The 22926-nt window shown below is 39.3% G+C and overlaps 2 protein-coding genes across 4 annotated transcripts in view; both read left to right on the top strand.

The window, feature by feature from the left end:
• Nucleotides 1-7158, top strand: part of PHIP (PHIP subunit of CUL4-Ring ligase complex) — a 108852-nt gene extending 101694 nt beyond the window's left edge. For 2 of the 3 annotated variants that reach the window (XM_077174853.1, XM_054630703.2), the window contains exon 40: nucleotides 949-7158. In XM_077174853.1, the coding sequence (XP_077030968.1) occupies nucleotides 949-1595 (647 nt within the window). In that variant the 3' untranslated portion in view covers nucleotides 1596-7158. The remainder of the gene's footprint in view (nucleotides 1-948) is intronic. The other variant, XM_077174852.1, reaches the window with a different exon arrangement.
• Nucleotides 7159-11887: 4729 nt separating this feature from the next.
• On the top strand, nucleotides 11888-22922 carry LOC129119010 (uncharacterized). The gene is made up of 7 exons (XM_077174854.1): nucleotides 11888-12155; nucleotides 14637-14804; nucleotides 16020-16109; nucleotides 17904-17974; nucleotides 18732-18895; nucleotides 20716-20826; nucleotides 22702-22922. The coding sequence occupies exons 1-7, from the start codon at nucleotides 12076-12078 to the stop codon at nucleotides 22795-22797; spliced, it is 780 nt and encodes a 259-aa protein (XP_077030969.1). The 5' UTR covers nucleotides 11888-12075; the 3' UTR covers nucleotides 22798-22922.
• Nucleotides 22923-22926: the final 4 nt, after the last annotated feature.

The raw sequence follows: 22926 nt of genomic DNA, 5'->3' as shown, positions 1-22926 counted from the left end.
GCTAAATATGCAGCTGTTACAGGATGGGATGTCAGGGATTTCTGAATGTTGTTGACATAGTCCTGTCTCCTTACATCCACTCATAGGACAGAGGAGGCCTGTGCTTTTGGTGCATGATGGTGCACATTCAAACACAGCAGAAGCTGTGCATGGGTGTTTCATGAAAGGGCTGCAGGAACTACCATGCTCGCTATGAGCCTGTTCTTGGCCATATTTTAGGCAAGGCTGTGGTGTCAGAACATCTTTCTAAGAGGCCCCACTGAGAAAATTGATTACCCCTCACATAATGAAAACTCATACCCTGTAAAAGTCTCCAAGCAAGTACATTCTGCTGTCTGTTGGTATGAGAAATTTGTACAAATTTGATACAAAAGATGGTACCTCAGGTTGAAAGAAAATCTTTATTTCTCCAGAGATGACTTACTGTGAAGCATTCCCAATCCTTGCACCATGCCCAATGCTTCTTGAGCAACCTTTTTAGAGTATCTAAAAAGGTATCTTTTAGATACCTTTTTAGATACTCTAAAAAGGTTGCTTTTAGATACCTTTTTAGAAAGGTATCTTTTAGATACCTTTTCAGAGTATCTTTGTAGATACAAAATAGGAGTTCTGTCCACTGGTGTTGTATCATTTGAGAAACCCTTCAGCTCTTCCCTTTTTTCCCTTCTTTCCCCCCCCCCTGCATTTTTCCTGGCTTTTTTTTTTTGTTTCTTGGGGTTTTTTTCCTTGCAGCTACCATGTGCTAAATCCAACTAGAAGTTAATCCTCATTCCATTGTAGAACAAAACTCTCTGATCTCAGCTTTGGGTTTCTTAGATTTTGACAGATTGGCAATCACTGTGAATCCATTCAGATATTTTAGTAAGAGTTTTATTAAGGCAGTGTGAAAATGAATGTAAATGCAAGTCTGTTATGTGACGTGTACATTTCTGTACCATTTCTTTACAGCAGATTGCAAGAACAATGCTTTGGCATCAGGAAGCATTCAGGTAAATGGACATGGAGGACAGCCTTTGAAACCTCCAGTTAAAAGAGGTCCTGGACGGAAGCCCAAGGTGGAGACTAATAACAGTAGCTGTGAAGTGGTGGTGCACAAGAAAAGAGGCAGGAAACCAAAAAAGCTACAAATTGTTGAACAGCAAAAGGTTGCAGAGCAGAATACAATCCAGACCACAACGGATTTACCAGAGGAAGCCTCTGTTTCTACTGCATGCAATTCTCTTTCTGAAAATAATGTGAAGGAAGACTTGTTACAAAGAAAAGGCCGAGGGGGTAGAAAGCCAAAAAGGAAGATCAAGAGCCGCCAGCCAGGCTCAGACCTCTTAGCTCCTGCAAATGTTAAAATGCAAACAAGAAGCAGGAGGAAAAAGACACATGAGCCTATGGAGGAGGGTTCTGAAGAGCTTAAAGATTCTGAACCTCACATGAGAACTAGAAACCAGGGTAGGAGGACAGCCTTTTACAATGAAGATGACTCTGAGGAAGAGCAAAGGCAGCTATTGTTCGAAGACACCTCCTTAACTTTTGGAACTTCAAGCAGAGGCAGAGTCCGAAAGTTGACTGAAAAAGCAAAAGCTAATTTAATTGGTTGGTAATTTTTACCAAGGGTTATACTTCAGAATGCTATGAAGCAGGTACAGTTAAGGAACAGCAGAACAGACTTCTGCTTCCCTGCTGCTATTATGGGTTAGAAGATTATGTTCTGATTTGAGGAGAAAAATTTAGCAAAATGATAAACTGAAAGAACATTCTTTGAAAGAAATATATATTTTAAACTTTTGCTATTTATTACCCTCCAAATAGGTTATACATTTCAACAGTCATTTTGTTCACAGTTGAGAATAATTGAAGCAATTTCTGACTGACGTACAGAGTTCAGAGCTACTCTGCTCAAGTAGTATGTAATATCTCTACACAATTGGAAAAAGGTAATAGAACTTTTAATTGCCACAAATTGAAAACAGAAATCTATTTTTGACCAAGCAAGGTACACTTGGATTGTAAAGTCAAGTCGCCTAGGAAGGCAGACTTTGGCAAAAAGTGGCAGTAAATTCACTTGCATTTCTATAAAATAATAAAATACCAAACTTTGCTAATCTGAAAAAGTTTAATTTCAGTTGTGATGGAATGTTCAGCTGCAAAAGAAGCCTAGCACAGGCCATTGTTTATCCAAGTTCTGCCAAACATAGCAAAAATGTAATCACAAATATATATATCCACATTGGAAAAAGTTTGACTAATGTCTAATTTTTCAGACCTTGATTCTTGTATCAATCACTAAATCTCTGTTTATTGTGCCAAAGACTGAGAATCAGTGCAGTGGAAAACCTTTTTTTCTTTTTGAGTGTCAGTACAGCATACCATTTGCAGTGATAAAAGCTGTGTCTTGTTTTAAATAGTAAGTTGTTAACATTGTTCTGAAATGTATCCTTTTTGGTACTTCTGGTAGAAAATAATGCACTGGTGGGGTCCTTTGACAGAGATGTTTTAGTCTAAATGTATAATTGGTTAAAGGATTCAAGGAAATTACAGGACAGGTATGGAATTATGATGTTTACTTTCTGATCCAGATTGATTGTTGTTTCTACAACTTTAGACATGCTTAAGAGGCTGAAATGACCTACAAAGAATAGTGTATGTGTATATATTAATATATACATAAACACATATGTCTAAAATATTACCCAGGTATAAATTTTTTTCAGGATTTTTTAGATAGCACTAGAATTGAAAATTTTAAATGTCATACTTTATAGTTTAATTTTAAGGGGAAGATTGGTTATTTTCAATTATTAGGGTTAAAAGGCCAAATCACTTTTTATGCAATCATGTTTTATACAGTGGTCTCATTGCACATTGTGTTTTTCTGCACTTTTTATGGTATATCACGCTGACATATGTCAATATACACCCTAAAGAAAAATTCCATTTAATGATTGTGCCTTGTATTCTATTATTTCTTGCATCCTTACTAAAATTAAGTTGTCTATTGTAAATAATAACTATATGACTTAGGGGAATGTATTGTTATATGTACTGCTCTGGAAAAGAAAAGCAGTTATTTATTTGTTTATGGTACATTTAGTTATTTTATACCTTTACAAACAAACCTTAATACCATTTTCTATCACTTAAAAAAGTATTGTCCAGTTTCAAGGAAAAAAATACATGAGAAGTGGTATTTACTGAGATCTGGTATGGTACAAAAATGTAACCAAAATTTTCTGGTTATACTTTTTTTGTTTTTACACATCCTCTGCACTGTCTGGAAGGGAAGACATGCAGAATTAAGATATTAAATTTGCACAGATTCTGTATATGTGTTTGAGACCTGATTCTTCACTCTTTATTTTCTTACAAAAAAAAAAAGCCTAAAAGTTTGAAGAAAGAATATTGGTATTTTCCACCAACAGTAATATAAATAGGCTACTGTGGATAGCAGATGAGTATCCACCATACCTAGTTTTAGGTAGTTCATTTTGCTACAAAAAATGGCTGAGATATTTTCCAGATCCTCTTTGAATTGTTATGGATTTGAATTTGGGGGCCAGGGAATAGTTTGTATTTGATTTGTTGGTGTATTTATTTGTTCTAACAAGTATTTCTTTATCATCTGATTAAAATGGAGTCACTAAACATGTGGTAAGATAACAAGCTACGTTTGTACAGTTGCAATACAGCTTCACAATTCAAAACTGATTGATCCTACTTGTTAATTTTGTCTAATCTCACTGATGAAGGCAATCATTTGAAAATGTGTAATTTCCTGATGTTATCTGCATTGTAATATATAAAATAGATTATATCTAAAATTCATTTTCTGTATTTACTCTGTTTGTAATAATGTTTTATATGGCATGTTTATGTATATATTTATATATCAAAAATACCATGTGTGTAAGTTTTGGAGACTGAAATAATCTGTGTTCCCTTAACAGCAGGGAGAGGAGTGTACATCTTAATTTTACAAAGGTAGAAGGCCTTACCTGCAGAACATGGGTACTGCTTCCCACCCAGTAATATCGGTGACTTTAGCCAGTAACTATTTGATTCTTATTAGACACATTAATGTTTTTCCTTTAAAAATAAACTGTGGATAATTTGGGTCAATTTTTTATAGAAGCAACGCTAAACATGTATTAGAAATTAATACCAGATTTATTTAAAATTTATATTTTTTATAATTTAATTTCACTAGGTTGCAAACTTTATTTATGAGACTTTAGTCACCATCAGACTGTATTTTGGTTGGGGAAAAATTTATTATTTGAGGTGGTTGTAAGATACTGTATCAATACAGAAAAAGAGCTTTTGATTACAGAGTCTTAGATTTTAAATGTGAGCAATAAACTATTGGTCAGTGTTCTGAAATAATTTAAGATCTATAGTTATGCATGTTTTATAATGCCATCTCAAGTACCTAACAACTGGTTCAGAAAATGGAGTATCAAAACCTCATGTGATTGTTTTACATTTGCATTGTAAATAACATAGCTTCACGGCCACATACATGCAAATGATCTGGCAGCAATTAACTCAGTTTTATTCATTAAATTCGTTTATATTTGACATGGATATGAGGATACTGTTCTGGTACTTCTGTGCTATACTGGGAAACGTTAAAATTGGTATTTGCTCCTGAGTGGTATCTGGATAACAGTGTGTTAACTGCCAGTGAGGAAATACTTCTGCTTCTGTCCTAAGTGTGCTCTAAATGTTTAACAGGAATCATTGTGCCTGTGCCTACATACTTAACAACTCTTTACCCCACTCTGTTTCTGTTGTGAGTGTGTTCTCTGGGAACTGAACTGAAATCTTACCACTGTAGTGTTCATTATTATTGTCAATATTGAACTAGAGCTCTTTGTCACTCGGCAGTGACCAGTGATACAACTTACAGAGAAATGTCTTCCTCCAGTGATTTGACTGCTGTGATAAAGATTTACAGATGTTTATTTGTACAGTGTCCGGTTTGTACCTGTGATCAGTTTGTTGGTAGACTTGTAAGGTTGAGTTGGTTGAGTTAAATATTACTATGGCTTAATATTTGTAAAGCTATTAATTGATGAAGGACCCTGATGCAGCACGTATAGATATTAATATCTATTCAAAAATAAATTGTAGTGTAGAGACAGTTTATTCACTATACTGCTGTACAAATATTTTTAAGTACCAATTCTGTGCCAGAGGCTTTTGTCTTACCAAAAAAGGACTACATGCAACACAAAAAATAGTCTGTCCATTCAGTAATTTCAAGCTAGTTAGGATTTTTGCACCGCATTTTTAAATATTTTGCTCACATTTGTTGGATTGAGGACTACAAGTAAATGCTTTAGTGTGTAGTTTGAATTTAGGCACATGTTAAATAGTTGATTGGTTCTTCAAAAGCAATAGGCTTAACTGGATGGGACCCCTTTCACCCTGTATTTATATGGTAGATTGGAGGTGAGAGGTTTTTAAGCTCCCTTTCATCAGCATTCACATTTTATTTGTAGCATGTGAATCTTGCTGAGGTAATTTTAACATCACTGGTCAATTAAAATATACCCATACCACAATATTTACACTGTGTCCCGAGTCCTTACCTTATTCTAAAATAGTGTATTTTTGTTGACAGTAGATTGTCAAAGGTTTTTCTTTTTGCTTTTTTTTAACAGTGTTATAAAATCTTTAATTATAACTCTGCTACAGTGCTGTGATAGAAAAGGTAGAGGGTTTTGAAAACTCACCTAGAAACAGCAAAAGCTCATTTTCTGTTTATGACCAAAATGAAGACAAATGAACTGTGTAAAATGAGTATATATTTTCTTTTATCCCTGAAGTTCTTGTAACAGTTTGGTTTCCAAGGGGACCTAGATATTCAACTGATAAAAGGGCTGTTAGTTTTCTGCTGTAAATTACTGTATATACTTGTTTGTTCATATGCAGAGGAAAGTGGATTACATTTCATAAATCTGGTCAAGGCTTGACAATGTGTTTCAAGTAACAAATCTGGCACTGACAGCTTACGTAGCTTCTTGTTTTTGAATTGTGAATACAGCTTGCTGACTTTCTATGATGTCTGGGGGAAATCAGCAGGTAGCTTTTAGACCAGAGCTAACCTCCAGGTGCTCTTGTGTTTCTGCTGGATTTAATGCAGGAATTCGCCATGTCACTTTTACAGTGTGTTGGAGAAGGAAACATGCCAGGAAGCCAGATTAAAAGACATCTTAAATTGCAGAAAAAGGTGATTAGCTGCTTCCCCCTCACCACCTCCCCCCCCTTTTCCCAAGATTCTAACAGCCTCAAGGCACTCTAGAAAGAAACCTTATATGCTGCAATAAAATAAGGGTGAATAAATTTAGCTTTTAGGAGATATGTAGTGAGACAAGTAGTCATTTGGGTCCTTTTTAATGCAGATAAATACATCAGGAAATTCACTTCAATTAATACAAACAATACATTTTAGGGAGGGAAAGTAGTACTATACTATGAATTTCTACACTGAAAGAACAAAGAATGAGGTCACACAAATTAGGAGTAGAAGGAAATAGAAGTACCCATCATGTACTGCGTGATGTACACGTACTGTTTTGTGCTTACAACTGTGCAGGTTGGTTTGCTAATGCATTGAGACCATACAGAAGTTACATTTTTGGACCATACTAAAACTGCAGAAGTGTGGTGGACAACTGGATAATGATCATGTGTGAATTAAATTCTGTCATAATGTTTCAATATGTATAGAATGGAGCTCAACTTCAAGTAAATTACCTAGAAAGGTTAATTTTAAAACTGACAGATTTTCAGATTAAAAATTACACTTATTTTGTACAGAATTATGTAAAACACAAATCTGTTGTATGTAATGAGTAACAGTTTTGAAAACTATAATTCTTTAGCTTTATCAAGGCTTTTTTCCTTCCAGAAATCTAGATTATCATGTTATATATAACCTGAAGTATCTCACCAGGATAACAGTGCCCTTTCTTTTTGTACATATGGATTGGAAATTTCTTTACTGTTATGTGGACACTTTCTATGTTAGTTTTGATGCATAATACTTTGAATCCTTTTATACAAACTAGAATGTATGTGTAAGAATTACTGTCACTGCAATGTAGTAACTACAAACTTATTTTTAAATAAATAGAAAACATGTTTTTCTAAGCTGTCCAACAGTGTTTGCTTCTATCTGGTAATTTACTGTGCTGTGGGATGATTGGTTGTGTGTTTTTCAGAACTCCTTAAATTCAGCTCCTCTTGATTCCCTGTGGAATATGGAATAGCTGTATCTGGTAGGATGGTATAGTGAGTTGGTAAGTGGGAACAGACAGAACTGGAACTGGAGCACTCTCTGACTCTGAAGAGAGATCAGAATTTGCTGTTTGGTAAGGGTTTTCACTAAACCCTGCAGTTCAAGAGGCAATATAAAGCAGTAGCATCTGTCACTGAAGACACCTCGTTGAGTCCTCTTAGCTCACTTCCATGTGTGCACCAGGGCACTGCCTCTAACCCTCCAGGAAGCCTTCCCTGTTCAGGTGACAACTGTTTGTACCAGAGCTATGTCCCATCCATGGAAATCCCTGCTCCCAACAGCTCTAGAAGACACTAGAAACACTTAAGCAGAGAGGATCCCCTGCCTCCCTCCTGCAGATTACTGGTCTGCAGCCTAGCTGCCCTGAGTGGGCAATGCAAGGAAAAGTCAACATAGGATGTGTTTTCACTAAACTGCAGGGTTAGTTTGTTTATATCTACATTTTTCTGTTCAATAGATGAAAGAAAAAAGAATTGTGGATTCTGTTTAATTTCACGTTATTTGCTTTATCAGATGATCTTTTCCTTACGTTCCTTACCTGAAAACCCAAGGAAGTGATGGAAGAGAGCCTCACTCAGATGCAGGTATGTGTGCCTCTGGGGGACAGGAATGTGGAATGAATTGAGTTCCCTGTGACTTTCCAGACTCCATGTGAAGTCTGGCAAAAGCAAGACTTGTTTTAACAACTGAGGAAAAATCTCTCCCGAGCATGTGAGTTTTGCTCATTGGCGCATTCTACTTGGAGAAAATAATTTAAGAATACTGAAAATATGACACACTTTGGTGCTGCTGTTATGTCCTGGAGCTGGTAGTTCTGTGGAATGTACATTTCCAGTATTACAGCACAACAGTAACAGTGGTGTGCTCATCCAAGCATCAGCCACTCCAGATCTAGGGTTTTAGTTTGGTTACTGAGAATAGTCTTAATAACATTTCCTTTGATTTGAAAATATCTAAAAATATTTTTCTGTGTAACACTACAGAATCCTTAAAATACAATTGTATCCCTGTTGCCATTTCTGTGACAGGTATATTTTGGAAACCTACTGTAGTTCTTTCATTTTGTGTAGAAATCAAGACTTTGCTTAGTATTAACAGATGTTGTGAGATGTTGGTACCTGACAATGTTGTTGGGGCATGTGCTGATTTTAACATCAGCGGGAAATTAAACTCCAAACAAGCCACACCCCAGCCCCTGCCCCTTCCAGTAAGGGAGGGACTATGGGGAGAGATAACAACTTACTGAAACAGGAAATGATGGAATAAGACACCCACAGTACAATACAAAAAGAGAAGATGTTTTATACCCACAGAAAGGTATTCACCACCAGGAATAACAAGAACAAAGGTGGTGGTGAACATACCCTGTGGTTGTGTCCATGTGGTTTTTCCAGACCAAGGCAATAGGATGATCATTCCTGCATGCTGCCCACATGATAGTCAGGAAAAAAAGGCAGTGTGGTGGGGTTGCTCCCATGGCTAACATTTCCCAGCCCAAAATAATGGAAAACAGTGATAGACAACCCTCCCTGGAAGCTGAGTCATCTGAGTAGGGGTTGCTCTGCCAGGCTCAGTTCTGTGCATTTGCTGTTGCTTCCAATGCTCCTGTACACCAGGGCAGGAGAGGAGGGTCCCATTGGGATGCTGGCTTCATGCTGTCCCTGATCACTGTCCCTGCAGGGCCCTGCAGGGGAGCCATGCCACAGCCATGTCCCAGAAAAGCATCCCAGGATGGAGTCCCCAGGTCCTTTGCTGTCACCCTCCTGCTGAAGCAGGAGAGGCAAAAGTGGCCAACTTCCAGTAAGGGTGCCTGGCTTTTCCTGCTGAGCCCAGGTCCCGGTGAGTGCCGTGTGTGATACAGAAAAACAACTTGGCCACACCCACACGGCTGATTCCACCCCTCTAACCAGGACAGACCATTAATGCTCATTAAATGAAGGAAATTGTCTGGTCGTTCAAGTTGACCATTTTGCTTTCAAAGTGAAAAGTTTTTGTGCCAAAGCTGGTGTTCACTGCTCTAGCCATCAATATGAGCTTTGCAAAAAATGTTTGTCACTTTTTCCAAAGATAAATGAGCAAAGTGTAATGCATTTAAAAATTAATCAATGTTGCTAGTTGAAGCAAATGTGAAAATAAAGCAAGTGCCAGCAAGCAATGGACAATGTGACTGGAATTTAAATAGCATAAAGTTGAATTACTGTACAACAAATTATGATGCAAAATATAATTTTTGTGGCTTTTACTACTGTTAACAGTGAACTCAAAGCCCAAAACGTCTGGTTGTTTTTCTAGCTCAGAGAAATATTGTGCTAAGAAATCTTTGCAAGAGGCTTAATTTACTTTTTCAAAGGGCTGTAGTGAGAATTTATGAATCTTCTCTTATACTTTGAAATCTGTGTGAGTGCTGAAGGGATGACAGGGTAGAGAATTTGGGAATGATGTTCCTACTCTGGTAACAGCCATACAAACTTCCTTCATGCTTCCTTTTCTTGTCTCTGAAATGGAAAGATTTTACCTAAACTTGGTCTGTTGGCCTCTCATTTTACTTTAGCTAGATACATAAATAACAAAAAAACCCCACAAACAAACAAACAAAAAAACCCAAAACAAACAAACAAAAAAAACCCAACCCCCCCCAAAAAAAAAAACCCAAGAAGGAGGAAGCAAGAGGCAGGTAACCAACTCATTCAGCAAACAAACAAGCAAGAGGCAGGTAACCAACTCATTCAAACAAACAAACAAAAAAACCCAAAACAAACAAACAAACAAAAAAAAACCAACCCCCCCAAAAAACCCAAAAAAAAAAAACCCAAGAAGGAGGAAGCAAGAGGCAGGTAACCAACTCATTCAGCATCAAATTTCTGCAGTACCTCAGCTGTTAATTTGTGTTTTGTCTCAGATCTTGGAATCTGACTTTGAACAAGGATATTCAAAACAATAAAGACAGAACTTAAAATACAAACCTGGTTAGAATCTGATTAAAATATTAGAAAGAATTACTGTATTTGTATTCTGTAGCAGAGAAATCTAGTGGGGTTATTCTTCTGTAATTTGAGCACCTTATTCAAAACTTGAATTCTCTTAACTCTTAAAGAAGATGGAGTAAACTTCCATGAACTGCTAAGAATTGGAATACAGCTGTCAAAAACTTTAAAAAAAGAGCTACTTAGAAGTCCTTAATTAATGATTGCCTCTTAATACACTGCCTATTTTTACCCAGCTGAAATCTCAACATGAGGAGCTGGGTAGATGTGCAGTCTGTACTGTTGTTGTCCTTCATTGACAGCAATTAGTCTGCATGCACAAGTACATGGGGAAAGATTAAATATCTGGAACTCAAAACATTTATGCTGTTTGATGCTTGTAAAATGTTTGAGGCTGTAAAATGTGTGCCAATGTTAAACTCTTCTGATCAATAAAGTTTACAAGGGAAATCAGTGGTTGTTTAGGAAAAATTACTAAAAAATTCACACAAGCATTGTCTTAAGAAAGGGCAGATCATCTGAAATTGTGTTATGGTCAAGATTGTTTCTTTTTTCTTGCATGCTAATTTACGAAGTTGTAATTTTCCTCTGGCTTTGGCCTCTTTGCCCACCTCTGCATCATGACAGAACACACACGGCTGGTTTCTTTCTGGCTCTTGCACTGAAGATCTCTGCTCAAGCACATGGGCAGTAAGCTGTTTTGTGAAAGAAGCATCTTGCAATTTGATCTACTTTGTGTTAAGAAGATGTCTTAATGTTTGGGTAGTAATAAGTTGCTTGAGTCACACTAAGACCTTCAGCCACCCTGAGGTAGGATCAGGTGTTTGCATGGCTCCTGAGGTTTTGCTCAAGGGAGCTGGTAGGTCCCAGAATTTACTGCAGCCTGGGACTGATGATGCAAACACAGCCACGATGTCCCAAATGAGTCTGTTCTCCTTGGGGTGGGCTCTGTGAGGCAAATAGGGTGCTCTGAACAACCTGATCTAGCTGAAGATGTCTCTGCTTATTGCAGGAGGGGTGGATTAGGTGCCCTTGAAAAGGTCCCTTCCAACTCAAACCATCTATGATTCTATGATTAAAAAACTATTTTTCTTAGGTAGAATTTGTATTTCTAGTGTAGGCTAGTATTCATGTGAGTTTTCAATTGGGAATTCCTGCCATGTTGCACAGGTTTAAATCCATCAACAAAATTTCATCCTAGGCCTGGGCCCTTAGCTCCCACATGTTCACAAGGTATGGCTTGGTAACATTTTTGGTTTTTTTCAGAGTCTTGCCCTTTGGAGAGCTGTGCTCAGTGAGAAGTGATGGCTAGAGCATTTCCTTTCTCTTGTGAGAAAGTGATGGCTAGAGCATTTCCTTTCTCTTGGTAAGGCTCAACGTTTGCCACTGATGAATTTCTCTTCTTGTCTATAATGTTCCCATTGCTCTGATCTCTCTGGATCATTTGCAGTTTGAGTCTGCCTCCTCTGTTTGCTCCCACTCTGATTTGGGTGCCATCAGTGAATCTGGTTGCAGTTGAATTTAGAGCACAGCAATCCGTGACACAGATGGGGCTCCTGGCCGGGTCTGACCCCCCTGCAGCAGCCCAGCAGAGGCAGCCCCGGAGTTTCTGTTGCTGACACGTGTGCTACGGAAACCACCGAGGACGCTCCTGCTTCGGCTGTGCCGGCATCCAGCCGTGACAATGCCGGGCCAGGGGCAGCACCAGGAGCTCTCTGAAGTACCAACAGCGTAGAGAGAGGCACGGCATGAGGATGGGTTACAGGGTTACAACATATTTTGCATAAACATCACATGAGAGAACTACCACCGGACTTCTGTTCATACCGGTTCAAGCCACTTGTTCATCCACATTCACAGAAAAAAATACCTAGGTAAGGAAGTTGAAAATGTTACTTTCTTTAAGTTAGTCCGAATAAATAACTTAGAACTTTTCATTTCTTTATTTTAATCTCTTTAAAACTGTTGGGGTGTAAAGTCCACGGGGGTGTTTGTTGCGTTTTGAGATTAAGAAATCCTTCTGCCCTGAAAGCTTTTTGTGCGAGGGAAAGCCGAGAGCAGGGGGCAACCTCCCAACCCGGCTGAGAGCCCGGCCCCGGTTCAGGCTCGACGCTCGCCTCTCCGGGCTCCTTTAGGGCGTTGTTGCTCGGCCCCACCTGCCGCCCGTGGGCGCGCAGCCGGGCCGGGCCGAGCCGTGCCGGGTGAGGGGCCGGGAGCGGCGCTCACCGGGAGCCGGGACAGGAGCAGGGGGGGCTCACCTCGGGAGCCGGGGCAGGAGCAGGGGAACTCACCGGGAGCCGGGACAGGAGCAGGGGGGCTCACCGGGAGCCGGGACAGGAGCAGAGGGGCTCACCGGGAGCCGGGGCAGGAGCAGGGGGGGGCTCACCGGGAGCCGGGACAGGAGCAGGGGGGCTCACCAGGAGCCGGGACAGGAGCATGAGGGCTCACCGGGAGCCGGGACAGGAGCAGGGGAACTCACCGGGAGCCGGGACAGGAGCATAAGGGCTCACCGGGAGCCGGGGCAGGAGCAGGGGGGCTCACCGGGAGCCGGGGCAGGAGCAGGGGGGCTCACCGGGAGCCGGGGCAGGAGCAGGGGAACTCACCCCGGGAGCCGGGACAGGAGCAGGGGGGCTCACCCCGGGAGCCGGGACAGGAGCAGGGGGGGCTCACCGGGAGTCGGGACAGGAGCAGGGGGGCTCACCGGGAGCCGGGACAGGAGCAGGGGGGGCTCACCCGGAGTCGGGGCAGGAGCAGGGGGGGCTCACCGGGAGCCGGGACAGGAGCAGAGGAGCTGCGGCTCTCTCCGGGCGCTGCCGTCTCGGGGCTGCTGCGGCTCGGTCCCCGCTCGGGGGCTGCAGGCACAGCGCGCTTCTTGCGGGCGTTCGGGTGCTTCCAAATATGCACAAAAATGTTTTGATTCGGGCTAACTCGCTGTGTGCCACCGCATCCTTTCTGTCTGGGGAATGCGGCTGCTCAAAATGCCGATTTCAGAGACAGGAGGAAGATGCGCGGCGGCAGAAGTTGTACTGCCCTACTGTGTAAGTGCAGGGGGCAGCGCGGCGGCGACCCCCGGCTCCTGTCCAGTCCCCCAGGGTGCTCATGGCTATTTGGCTCAACTGTGACTCTTCCTCCCCCCACAACACGCAAGGCTAAACAAATACTCTACAGCTACTGATAACGTCTAAAAGGTGATTAGGAAATGTTTTTCTCTTTACTGGTGGCTCCAAAGCAGATGATGCAGAAGTTAAAAATACAGTTTGTAGTAAGGCTTCATCACACACTAAGACGTTTCCATATTCCTTACAATATTCTTTGAACCTCCTCTTTGTGATCTTGACTGCTTTTGTTGGGCAGTTTTCATAAATCTACCTTCCCATGTGCATATGTGCTGTGTATATTACAGTAACCCAAATTATTTTGCATATTATATAAATTAGGACAGCAGGATCTAGAAGCAACTTGGACACAACTGTAGTGAATTGCTTTTGCTTGTGGGCTGAGTATTCCACTCCAGGAGAGAGCAGGAGCTGCACCAGCTGCTCCTGGAGAACAGAGAGCGGGTGAATGCTGCAGTAAACCAGGTACTCTGACAACACCTGCGTAAAAGACACAAGTCTCAAATTCCAGCATGTCTTAGTTCTGATTTGAAAAAGCCTCACAGATGTAAAGACAGTCCTCAAGTGAAGGTGAATATCTTGATGGTTTGAGGAAGGAGGGAAGAGCCATGAATATGCACTGGTATGGTGTTTCAGATGCCTGTGGGAACGAGAGGTGATGCCAAATCCTTTTCTAATCCAGTGGTGGGACTGTGGCACATTATCAACCTGGTACAGTGCTCTAAGTGCCTTCAGCCTGAAAGAAAAACCCCTTAGTTCTGTCAGATGTGCAATTATCACTGAATGCAAACAGATTATTTTTGAGGCCATCAATCTGGTATGCCAGACATGTTTAATGCACTCAACCAGATGACAAAGCAGCACAAATAATTTGGTTCACGGACAGCAGCTTTTTACTGTAAATTGGACAACCATACAAATTCCCAGTTCCTCTTTTCTTTTTCCCCCCCTCTGTTTACAGACAAAAGAGATGCCTGTATAAATCTTAAAAGCAGGTTTTTGCTGTCTTGTGTACTTTAGTCTTCTATTAGCTTTTGTAAGTACCATGAAATTTAATGGAGTTAAAGTGGCCTAAATTAAATGTGCTCCAGCTGTAGCCAAAATGCCTCAGTACAGATTGCACATAATGTTGTGAACCAGCAAAGCAACCTGAAGGAAACTTTTAAGTTCAACACATCTAGCAAAGCTCGCAGCTACTTATTTTATCTCTTTTTAAAATTTTTCTCTTCCTCTTTTCAGAGTAGGGAGCAGTGAAGTATCTTTGACAAAACTTCCTGTTGGAATGCCTCACATCAATGCAGCTGCAGCTCTGCAGATTTCCATGCTGCTCTTTGCTCTTCCTGCACAGTATTTCATATCTCAGTGGTACGGAACGGACTCTGCCGAGCGCACCCAAATAACAGAGAGGTTGTAAGACTCCCCTTCCCTACTGCAGTTATTTATAAGAGAGTTCTCTTCCTCATCCCCAATGACACTTTGTCCTGGAAAGCTGAAGTGTGGGTGGATTGGCTATTCCTATACAAAACCAACATTTAAATCACACCTCAGGCATTTTTGTGGCTTAATATGACTGTATTTAGTTTCAAAATTCAAATAGCAATTGTTGATTTCTTCACATAAAAATCTTATTAATCTGCATGGGTGCCTTAACCTCATTCTTTTTTGGGACATTCCAATATATGTTACTCAGGGTTATGTCCCTTTCAAAAGATGAAAATTAAGTGATTAAGTAACATTAGTTCTGATTTTCCATCACCCTTTGACATTTACTGTTATAAAATATTTTCTTGCACAGTATGACTCAGTACAGACTCTTAACCAACAAAATTCACTCACAGTAAATTACTTAAGGCAGGGACAATGATAAGAGCTAAGTAAGGAGTGCCATTTTATCTATGAATTAAGAAGCAGTGTATTGACAGAATCCCACACACATATCTCCAAAGAAAAAGTGGAGATTATTACATCAGATCCAAATTTTTGACAGTGGTGTCCATTGGCAAGCACAGGCATCTTGAAATGAACCATGCAAAGAGAGACTCAGTTGTACATGTGGCCTGTGCAGTGTGCTGGCTGTGTGGTTTATCTGTGGAATTCCAGTGCATGAAGCAGGAAGAGCAAAAGATTGGTCTGATGAAAAGAGAACTAAGCTTGGCTTATGCATAAAGATCCAGAGTGAAATAATTTTCAGGCCTCATGGAATGAGTCAACCACTTATTATTTAGATTTATGCAAAAACCTGTAGGCTTTTTTAATAGTATTTTGATTATGTACACCATTTAAAAAATATCTCATGGTCTCTATTCTCGAATAACAGTCGAAGCTGCAGAATCTGAATGTAATTTAACAATTCCTATGTTCCAAGTACAGGAAGAAAGCAATCTTGTAATGAAAAATGGTATTTTCCAAAATTTACATATGGTTTACTGGTACAAGTGATGACTGAAAGAATATTAATTTTCAGTGTTGATATTAATCTTGAGGAGAAATTGTTCATGGTCACTGACCTTTTCTTTCTCTTTGCTACAGAAGTGAAACTTCAAAGCTTAAATATTAAAAATCTATATAAGAATACTAGAGAAGGTTTTAAAAACAATCTGATGACCATTTTTACTCCTAAAGGATAATTGCCTCTTGGAGCATCTCAACAAGATCTTACTTGAGTCTGGATGCATGGGCAGATGGTTTAAAGCTGTGGCTCTCAAAGACAAGGTAGGGTGTTACCGGCTGCATCTAGGAGATTTCAGCCATGGTCTGCTCTGAGCAGGAAATGTGCTCTGGGGGAAGTAAGTGACAAAGAGGAAATATCTCTCATTTGCTTCTTCAGACTGATCTGGAACTTTCTGAACAAACATCAAAACTGAACTCCATGTGAAACTAAACGTAACTCATGCCAGTAATCCTGTACGTGTTATCCTTAAAATTTATCTGACTCTGAAGGCAGAACAATTAGCCACATCAGATGCTTTAGCATTGGATGGATATCTCATGCTCTATATTGTAGTTCAAGTTCAAAATCTGAATTAGGAATCACAGACAGAAAATCTGTGGGCTAAGAAGTAGCAAAATTTTGATTATTGGTCATATAACAATGATTGGTCTAGAAAAAGTAAAATTCTATCCATTCATACATACAAACCATTTTAATTTAAGAAGACTTCATGGACTTTTGGTTTGTTGATGGACTTATTTTTGAGATTTAATTCATGTACAGTAGAAATACTCCAAAGGTTTTACTTTGTATGGACCTTTAAAGGTCCTTTATTCTAGATCCATGTACAATAATCAATGGTGTCAAGTCCTCTGAACTGTGGAGGATCCCAACTTAGTTTTGCTCCCAGCAAAACCTAGGGAATGGTCTATGAATGGAATCAGAAACTGTGCTCTTCTAAGGTTCACCATAAATTGCTTCTCAACTTTGTGGAAAGCTCCATGCATATCTTAAGATAAAGCCTGCAAAGATCAAATGATCCATTGATTATCTGTATATAGTTGGATTAAGTTGGATTATTTGTATATAGTTTGTATATAGTATAGTGTCTGTGTCTTCTGAATATTTTATAAAGAACTGGTTATCCTAAAAATAATGTCATTTGAGACCTTCTATATTAGCTGCTGTTTTAACTTTGCCCATTCCTTTTTCTGTTAAGAGGTACTTGTCGTCCTTAAGTCTTTCTACACATTTGAGCTAAACCAAAACTTTTGTAAAAAACATTGTTTGCACAGGAACCTGCTCTCATTTTCCTGCAGGCAGGGTGAAGGGAGTAGTGAAGTGATGGTGCTGAAAGGCACCATCAAAGAGGAAGGAGACTAGGACAACCTGTAGTTCTTTGGCACTAATGGTTTGCTGGCTAGTATGGATGCAGGATGTTACCCAAACTCCTCTGTTTGTAGACTGCTGCTGTTACACTGCCAGCACAAGGAAATGTTCCATATTCTCATTGGTTTTTTTACACTTTCTTTTTCACTACAGCAATGAAAAATGTTAGCCATTTCCCCTTTCTAAACATGTCTGTCTCCTACTGCCCACCTTTTACATTCAGATGAAATTCAGTCTAGTGCAGAAGGAAAAGCTACACCTACTGCAGCCTTAGGCAGGGACTCATCACCAGACACCTTGTCCGTACCAGTATAAACCAATTTTAAAAGACTTTACAAAAGAAGTCTTTTGAAGAATCACACTGTAAGAAGAGTGCAGAGCAGTGTTTGTTCACATCTATAAAATTAGTGGATTTCCTCTGATATAAAAATTCTAATGCAACTGTAGAGTAAGATATTCAAAGAAATTAGATCATACTTTTTTTTTTCTGTTGGAACAAATTTCTTTTTCTTGTGTATTCCTTAGAAGTGTTTTTATGTAAAACTCATGCAGGCTTCAAATTGTAGGGAAGTTTGTATCAAAGGCTTTGCAGTATCCCACTTAGGATAATTAACCTTCTGATTATTATTAAAACTCAGCTTCTAAAGAACTTGTTTGTATGTTGAGTTATTAATTTTACATTTTAGGAATTGGTACTATGGAGAGAACAAAACTAAAAGCAGTGCCAATGAAGCAAAACTCCATTCTTATCTTGCAGGTATTGAAGTTTCTGCAATCCTTTCATATTTTACTTATGATGCTGTCTATAAGGCTTCTATAGTGGATTTCTTTACTTAGTTTGTAAATGGCAGACTTTTTTCCTTTTTTCATCTTTCTAAACATGATTGATAATATTCAGTAAACAAAACAGTAAACATAAAACCCAAGGCCTCTTCCCTGTGTTGTGTAATAGTATCAATATGATGTAACTATATGTATGTATTTTACTGAATACATCAGTGTATGTATTTTGTATTGACCTATGAAACAGTGGTGCAGCTTTCACTTGATTCAAATGAACTGATTTAGATCAATTTCATAGAAGGAAAAAGAAATAGTTGACCACTTTATTCCTGGAAAAAAGTCCCTAATCAGACTGAATAGAAGAATTCTGTGACCTAAACTGGCAAAAAATGTTACAATAAGTTACCACATGTAAGCACTGTAAAATATTGTATGTAAGGCTTAAGTAATTGTCAATGCATACACGTGTTAATGCTTTCTAAAACTCTGTTAAGATCCCTATGTAATATCTAATGCATACAAATAGAAAAGTTTCTTAGTGGATGTTCCTTCATAAAATATAGTAATTAATATTCTGGGGGGGGGGGGGGAAGCACTCGTTCTTCTTTAATTCCCCTATAAATCTAATTATCAGTTCTCTTCAGGTAGAAGTCAGAATAATTTCTGTTAAAATGTTTAATATAACTGATCAAACTTTTATCCTTGCTAAGTCTCTTTCTTTGTTAAATTAGAATCAGCTCATGTTCACAGTCCAAAGCCTGAATATATTAAGTTCTGTGTGGGCCAGGTAATAATTCACAGAAGATTTGGCTACTCAGGAGTCATTGTCGGATGGGATGTAAAAGCTAACACTCCAGAAGAACAACTACAACCCAGATATCCTCCAGTGAAACAGGTCTGAATGTACTAAACTCTTGCTTTATTAATATATACACAGAATAAACTCAGGTTAAAATACCCTCAGAAACACTGTTACAGACCAACTTCCTGCCATCCTAGTGGGAAATGCTCCAGAGTTCTGCATCACCTGTGCAGCTGAGTGGTACCTTTGCTGCTTCTGCACTGTGGTTCCAGTATAGCTTGGCTTTTACACCACTAGTGGCTAAGCTTCACTGGTCAGGGCTGTAGTGGACATATCTCAAATTAAAACTACTCACTTTTTATACACAGTGTTGTATTTGAACTACCAGCATCAACCTATGATGTCTGAATGGATTTCTCCTGCCATGTCACTAAAATTGAGAAGCTGTTAAGTCCTTTATCTGGTTATCCATAATTGGTGGCATTTTCACTGCACTTAAGAAATGCAAGTAATCCTCTGTGTTTAATCAGTTTCAGTGAAAAAGCAATGTTTTTGAGGATCTGGTTACTTGGAGTGTAAATCTATTTAAAAACACATTTTTGTTAGAATTCTTAAAGCCTTTGAATTTCTCTTGCTTAAGTCCTTGTATTTGAAAATCAAATGCTAAATCTTTGCTGACAGTGCTAATCTGGTAATGCAGTGCTGCACACTCTATATGCCACTGACATGCTGCTTAAGTGGCAGGAAGACACTAATTATTAAGTCAGAGAACTGAAAATGAAGAAAACATGAAAATCTTTGCCTATAGCAGAACATTCATGTTCAGCTGGGAACTGACATTCAGTCCCATTTTGTGCTTTTGCTTCCTTCCCTGATGTAGTTTTATCCAACTGTCCCTCATCTTTGGCCTCCAAAACACCTGCATCCTTGCTTTCTTTTCTCCCCTCTGTAGTGTTATCACCAGCTGAACCCCCAAAAATTTCTTAGCAGGCATTGATTCTTTTTATGTCCCTTACATTGTTCTGCTGTCCCAGCCTTGTGTTCATCTTTATTGTTTTAATTTCAAGAGCGATGACAAGGGGTTTAAGCGTCTTTTGCTGGTTTTGAGGTTTAATTGCCTTTGCCTCTCATGTCATAAGCACTTTGCAAAATGCCTTCTGACATTTAGGCTGCAGCCTACTGAGCTTGGTCCTTGTAAATCCCTCAAAACATCAGCCAGGTTTTCCTTGCCTTCCTCTGACTTCCAGATCTTTATGAAATCACTGAGCAGAGGCCATGCCTGTTCATTGATCAATACTGATTGCTTCATAAACTCCATCTGTATTCATCCATCACTTTTATGTGTTTAGATTGTGGGTTACTTAGGGCAGGAATGTTTATGGATAGCAGCGAATAGCACGGCCCATATTCCCTGGCCCAGGATTTGTTTTCACAGGCACTTCTTTGTTGGAAGATTCAGGTATATATATACATATAGAAGTAGCCTTAGCTCTTTCCAGGGACCATGGTTGTTGGAGGTGGCACTATGTTCTAAACTTGTCTCTTCCTCTCTTGGAGTTTAGTTGTCACTTGTGAAGGAAAAAGGGTGGTAGCAGATCGCCATTGGGCCTATGTACAAAAAGCAAGGATAGTGTAAATCTGGTCTGTGCAAAAAAAAGGTTAATTAAACTTAAAAAATGTTTCAGATATCCCAAGAACTTCGTGTGTTGCAGTTCTGATTGCTTTATATTTAATTCTGACACTGGTAAAATCATAAAAATGAACTGGCTGTATATGCACACACACATATATACACACATGTATCTCAAGGGGATTTAGGTTCTGTAAGCCCACTGAAAGTTAACTGATTATAATATGTAATCTTTAGTCATCATCTCTCTTTGAGGCTATTTATTTTCTTTCTATTTTTACAGGATCTAAAAGACACTCCTCACTATCGAATTCTAATTAACAAAGCAAATGGATTTGGCAAATCTACCGCTTATGTTTCTGAGGAAGAGATAACAGTTATTATGGGATTAGAGGTAGTATTTATTCAGTTGCAACTTGATTGTTACCCTTTATGTTTAAAAGTTGGCTGACCTTTGGCTTAATAGATACCAGCTAGGATGCAAAATTAGTGAAAACTAATAGAGAAAGCAGATAAACAAATTACTGCTGTACTTTCAAGCATGGGTTTTTGAAGCCGAAAAATGACCAAACTCAGGTAGTACCCACTTTAAAGTATCCAAGTGCTGAGGTTTGTAAGTGTTTTAACAACTTGATTTCCATTATGTTTGGCTGTTGTGATTTCTGGGCAGCTAGTAAAGTATGTTAGTTTCTCAATTCTACTCTGAAAAATCTCCATTTCAAACAGCTGCTGCCCAGACTGAAGAATGTCTCCTTTCTTAACTAGAAAATTCTTCGGGAGCCAAAAATTCTGTTTTGTGTATCAGGGTTGAAGTAGCTTTTGATTCCTGGCTTATGCAAGGCACACCTGAGTTTTAGACTAGTCTGAGACTCTGAGCCAGAAAACAGCCTTCAGGCATGCATGCCACATACAGGTGGCTTTTTGCAAGGGAAGCCTTATCTGTTGTGGATGCCTTCTCTTTGGACAGTGGCAGGGTCTGTATTTTAAAAAACAGCAAGTAGATGAACCATTCACCTAACAGGAGACACTTGGTCTAGTCAAACAGAGCAGATTAAAATTGGCACATTCCTCTGCCTTTTGGGAAAACCCTCCAAAGGAATTGTGTAAGTCAGACTAGCCTGAAGACTCTCCATGCTCTCTCTCAAAACTGTGCTGCTGCACATAAAGGACTCCTCTCAAGCACAGTGTGACAATCACCTCTTTTACTTGGGAGAAGCCTTAGTTCAGTCCATTCTGGTTTAGCCATCAATTGTAATATAGAATATGCCAACATGCACGAATTTAGGAGCAGAAACTATGCTGTTCCAGATGAGTATCATAAATATTTAAAACTGGATTCTGCCCACACTGTCTAAAAAATGCACCTTCCACTATGCCAGTTAGCTGGCTACCTTCAGTTTCCTTTGTATTCCATCAGGAGAAACAGATACTTCATCTTAAATATTTACCTTGTGGAATTAGCTTTTAAGGTATCAAATTGCTTTATTCGCCCACGTGACAGGTTAATTCTCCATGAAGATTATTGGAGAAACTATTGGTAACAAGCTCACAAAACCAGGTATTTCAAAGTTGTCTAGCTGAAATTATTAATAGATGGTGAGTCATGTCTCAAGTTCAAAAGGTCTGTGGATTGCCCTCACCCAGCCTTTTGTACAGCCTAATAGGCACAGTAATTTCTTGAAGAGTTGAAAGATCAGAAAATGCTTAGACTTGTCATGACCCTTTCCCAGCTGACAGTTCTGAGCCACTCACTGCAGGCTTCCTGCATCAAGACAAGGCTTGGATTGTCCTTGGTGGTTTTGCATCTTCATATTGGACCTAAGGTCATCACCTGGGTCTGTCTTCACCATCTCCCCCACCGCTTCTTTACTGTTCTTGCTGCCTCATTGGATTAGATAACTGATCCAGCTAAAAGAAATACCAAATACCTCTAACAAGTGTTAGAGGTTCGCAAGTTAGAGCAACACAAGTGGGAACTACTTCAGTAAGAAACAGTGCTGATTTTAAAAACTGATGCTGGTGTAAATCTAGCTTGTAACATCTCATGAGATCTGTTCAACATTTGTGAAGTACTTGGAGAGAGTTGCTATTCTGATGACAGAAATTCAGTTATGGTACACAGAAAATGCCATTGAAAGTACCTCTATGTACATTAAAAACTCATCAGGAGTTTTCAAACAATGTAGTAACTTCAATACTTCATTTAAGTATCAGTTTATATTTATTTCCAATTCTAATGCTTCTTTAACTTGAAATATTTTTTTCTCAGGTGTATCACCCTGATATGGAAACCTACTTCAGTGGATATGATGGATCAAAGTACATTATGCAGCCATGGTTGAAAAAACTCTACCCTCATGACTGAGTACTTCAGTGTCTGTACATGCAACGTACATCCAGATAACAGATGTCCTTTTCAAAACTGAGCAAACAGACACCAGGATAAAATGTGTATTTCTTCCTATGATGAAATAAAACATTCCTAAGCAGGTTT

This window comes from Agelaius phoeniceus, chromosome 3 (assembly GCF_051311805.1).
Source record: "Agelaius phoeniceus isolate bAgePho1 chromosome 3, bAgePho1.hap1, whole genome shotgun sequence".
Taxonomy (NCBI): Eukaryota; Metazoa; Chordata; class Aves; order Passeriformes; family Icteridae; genus Agelaius; species Agelaius phoeniceus.
Note: the sequence above shows the minus strand (reverse complement) of the source record. Positions and strands in the feature narration are given on the sequence as shown.